The following is a 4169-nucleotide window of genomic DNA, read 5'->3' as shown; positions in this document are numbered from 1 at the left end:
CAATATATAGTTAGTTCCAGATGCAAAAGGAAACGGCCTTAGGAGGCCCTAAAGAACACATGCTCCTAACCCTACCATTTGGTCCTACCCTATACCTGGAAGTCCGTGATTTCCAGTCCCTGCATGGGTAGACTGTACACATGGGTGCAGAGCAAACCTACTGCCTGTGTCTAGACAGCCTGACCTGCTCTTCCAGAGAGAACGGAATAAATCTCTTCCTTTGTAATAACCAATTCCACACTTGGTAACCTTGTCTAATACAGACAGCTGGTGACATTTTGACACCTGGGGCCACACACAAAGAAAGCAGCCCAGCTAGTGCTGCCAAGAGAAACTGCTGAAGGAATGGACACATCCCAGCAAGAAGAGGTGTGTGTCCTTTCACGTGGATTGCAGGGAGTCCACTTGGTAGACATTCTGGTTGGAGGGGGTGGTGAAATAGAGCTGCTGGGCTGGAACCCGGTTGTCACAGGGGCTGCTGAGTCCCAGCGTCCTCTCGAAGTCCAGCAACTGACCCATGAAGTTGAAGTTAGGGGAGATGTTGGACTTCTTCATCTTGACAATGTCATAAGCATCGTTCATAGACAGGTTGAGCTTCTGCATAAGGTAAGCCACTGTCACGGTGACTGAGCGGCTAATGCCGGCCAAGCAGTGCACCAAGACACCACAGTTTTTGCCTCGGGCTTCGTCTGTGAACACAGAAAGAGAATCAAGTGTTTAGTAGGCTGAATCTCACCCTTTGCGAATCGTCAGTATCAATAATCTAAACATGAAAAATCAAATTAATAAAAAATTAGAAACTGTTGTGTGTGGCGGTTGAGCCCTGCAGGCAGCAGAAAATGTATCACTGGGATAAACATGTATAACACTGGACACAATTACATATTTCAGATATTTTCTGCAAAGAGAGCTTTTGTATTAAGTTTCTACCAACAAAAAACTCCTTAATGTGTGCATTCTTTGCCTCAGCATGTGAATACCAGAAACCCTGCAATATGGTTGTGAATGCCTTTTATACAGACAAGCAGACTGCAAGGGTCTATTAAATTATTCCCCAACTGTTGTGCAGCTAACAATGGAGGTATTCAGGCATTTTAAAAGAGAGAGGGAAGTCACAGGGGACAGCCCATTAGGAGGAACAGGATGTCGACAGGGCCTGAAAATGAGTTCCTTTGTAGTAGGAAATGCACTACAATGCCTGCAGATGCACTTCACCCCGGCTTCCAGCCCACAGCTCTTCCTGCCGGGATCAGGTTACCCACAGTCTCACTGTTACCCAGTATCACAGTATCACTGAACTGGGTAACATTTAGCCTTCACAGGGCTTTCCAACAACTAACTTGGTGTCCTAAAATAACTTCTTGGGCTTTTTAAATTATAAAGGAGAACTAGAATTCCTATCTCCACTGAGTACTTCTATCTAGCCTTCTCTGCCCCCACCCCTAAGTCCCCAGGACGGTGGGGACAATCTCTTGTTTGATTATGAGCTGGCTTTCCCTTTCAAAGGACTGAATGGAAAGATTCAAGAAACAGTGTTTCAGATGGATGGATCTGTGATCCGCTGCCAGGTCAAAAGGCACTTTCTTTCCTCAGCAGTAAAATAAACCAGAATTAAGAACACCCTAGGAACACAGGACCTGCAGTCCTACAAATGATCAACCAGGAAGAACCATTAACCGCTTTAACTCTACGAATGACCGCGAGTTTTGCATTTAGAATTCAGGGCTAGGACAGTTAATTAGGCTCACCTATGAAAGAAATGGCCTCAGGGAAAAACTGGGACAGGTTTTGGCTCCAGTGATCCGAGATGGGGATCTGCTTGTATTTGAACTCTCCTGCGTTCTCAAAGAGATTGGGCAAATTGGGGGTGACGTTCAAGATGTACTTGATGCCGAACTCCTCCAACACGTCCAGGTTGGTCGAGTCCTTGGCACAGCCCAAGTAAAGGAAGGGCAGGATCTCCACGGGGAAGGAGGGCTGGCTGTTGGACAGCGGGCTGCCATCCGAATCCGTTGCACTATTGGGGTCTCGGTCAAGGTCAGACTCAATGTCCGAGGAAGAGTCGGAGCTGATCCGCAGGCCCCCGAGTCCCAGCACTGGCAAGGGCGGAGAGCTGCTGCTACACGAGCCGTCTAGATTGGTCTCGCAGTGCAGGGCGAACTCGGCTTGGAACTTACTGAAGCCACCTGCCAGAACGAGAAAAGCAACCGTGTAACCCGAGAGGCCCGTAGTAGTTTTCACAGCTTGTGAGAACCGCAGCTGGGCGCAGGAAACGCCACCGGCACCCTACGAATCCCCTACATGCCGGGTCAAGTACAGCAAACACTTTAATGTGCGCCTTTGGGGATGGAACGAATTGGGCCCGGTCACCTCCCCTGGGAACCCTTATTCTTTTGAATCCGGAAATGCGCAAAATGGCAACTTTTCTGAGTATTTCGAGGGGCCAGGAGGTGCCAACCGGCACCCCCAGCAACCTCTCTAGTCCTGCAAATCTCCGTTCAGAATCGAACGATAAGAAAGCAGGAGAAGGGGGAGGACGTTCCGGTTAAGAAAATACAGAACTCGTTAGAAAGAAACCCCGGGGATCGACCCGTGGCCGGAAGCCGCAGGGTTCCGTGCGGTCCGGGTTCTCCGGGGTGCAGGGCTCAGGGTTCGCGGCCCCCACCTCTCCGCCCGCCCGGCCCGCGCAGCGAAGGCATCCCCAGCCCGCATCCCCCGGGCGCGTACCTTCCAGGTAAAACGCACGGCAGCCTTCGTCCTTGAGCTTCTTAAGCAGCAGCCCGAGCACCGACTCGCCGCCCGTGTTCTCGTTCCAGTCGCTGCTGTTCTCGTCGTACAGCACCACCGTGTCGGTGCCGCAGCGCCGGGTAAAGCGGTCCCGGTCCTCGCCGCGCGTGAAGAGCGCGCGCACCGGCAGGTTGCCCTTCTGCAGGCGCCGCAGCATGATGCCCGGGATGGCCACGTTGATGGCCGACTCGATGTGCGACGACTCGTACAGCTCCTGCGGCCGGCAGTCCATCAGCAGCAGCCTCTCGTTGCCCAGCTCCAGCTGCTCGTTGAGCCACGCCACGGTCTTGCTGATCGCCATTTCGGACGCGAAGGGCACGGGTCTGAGCGTATCTATCATGGGGGTCGAGCTGCGAGGGAGGGCGGGGTGCCTACCAGACGCCCCTCCGGGCGGGCATAGGCCGAGCGCGCCGCGCGGAGCCGCCGAGTGGGGTTGGACTCCGCCTCGCCTTTCCCCGGCCGAGGCCAGGCGGTGGGGGAAGACGAGACAGAAGGGAAGCCGGCGGGTCCCGCTTGCACCCGGCTGCAGCCGCTGGCTCTCCGAGTCAATGAATCTCTCTGAATGAAGCTGCCCAGACAGTTTTGTTCCTCCCCAGTGAATGAAATCCAATCAATTCGGACTCCGTGCTACTGAGAGGAGAGGGAAGAAAAAAAGTCCAGCGGCTCCTAATCCCTCCCTCCGAGGCTGCACCTCAAATCCACCCGGGCGTCTTTCTCCCCGGATTATTCAGGACTGGATTTGCTCGCGGTCCCTAAGTCTCAGCCCTCGCACACCCCCAGCGCGAGGCAGCTCCTCAATGGATACAAACAGCCAGCGTCTCAATGGATACATTCTCCCCGCCAGCCAATGAGCGCGCTGCGGAAGGGGCTGTTGCCGTGGGGACGGGCCGGCTGGAACAGGTTGTGTTGATGAATTGTTAATGAGTTTGTCATTCACAAAAACGGAAAGGAATTTCCGCTCCGGATAAGCCCCAGTGCAAACAAGCTGCTACAGCGGGCTCGGCGGGAGGAAGGAGAAAGAAGAGGAGGCGGCGGTGGAGGAGGAGCGGGGCACATAAACCAGGGCACTTCAGTTGTCTCCTGTTTCCTTCTGTTGAGAGTTCACACTTCGCGTCGGAACTTTTGCGCACAAATGGAGCAATTAGCATGCACAAAAGCCCTTGTTCGGGACGCTTGCGCTCTCGAGCTAGCTTAAGGAAAACTTGTGCTGACTTTTTTCCCTTTCTATTCCCTTCACACTCATTTGGACTCAAGTTCGCCTTAACTCCCCCTCCCCTCCCTTAGGCATTTGTTTGCCTGTTTTAAAAGCCCAGCTCTATTGGCTCTGATGTTCTTTTAGCCGAGGCTGTGTTGGGGCTAGTGAACTGCCTGGGCTTTAGTGA

At 53.3% G+C, this 4169-nt stretch overlaps 1 protein-coding gene across 2 annotated transcripts; it reads right to left on the bottom strand.

Moving 5' to 3' along the window:
- Positions 1-381: 381 nt before the first annotated feature.
- Positions 382-3127, bottom strand: DUSP6 (dual specificity phosphatase 6; the record flags this gene model as incomplete). 2 transcript variants are annotated; one of them, XM_080705778.1, is made up of 3 exons in its annotated part: positions 382-689; positions 1749-2186; positions 2728-3127. In XM_080705778.1, the coding sequence occupies 3 exons, from the start codon at positions 3125-3127 to the stop codon at positions 382-384; spliced, it is 1146 nt and encodes a 381-aa protein (XP_080561904.1). The 2 variants fall into 2 exon arrangements, with proteins under 2 accessions (XP_080561904.1, XP_080561905.1); XM_080705779.1 differs by lacking the exon at positions 1749-2186.
- Positions 3128-4169: the final 1042 nt, after the last annotated feature.

Source organism: Muscardinus avellanarius (genome assembly GCF_963383645.1).
Source record: "Muscardinus avellanarius genome assembly, chromosome: 11".
NCBI lineage: Eukaryota > Metazoa > Chordata > Mammalia > Rodentia > Gliridae > Muscardinus > Muscardinus avellanarius.
This window is presented reverse-complemented; position numbering and strand designations above follow the sequence as displayed.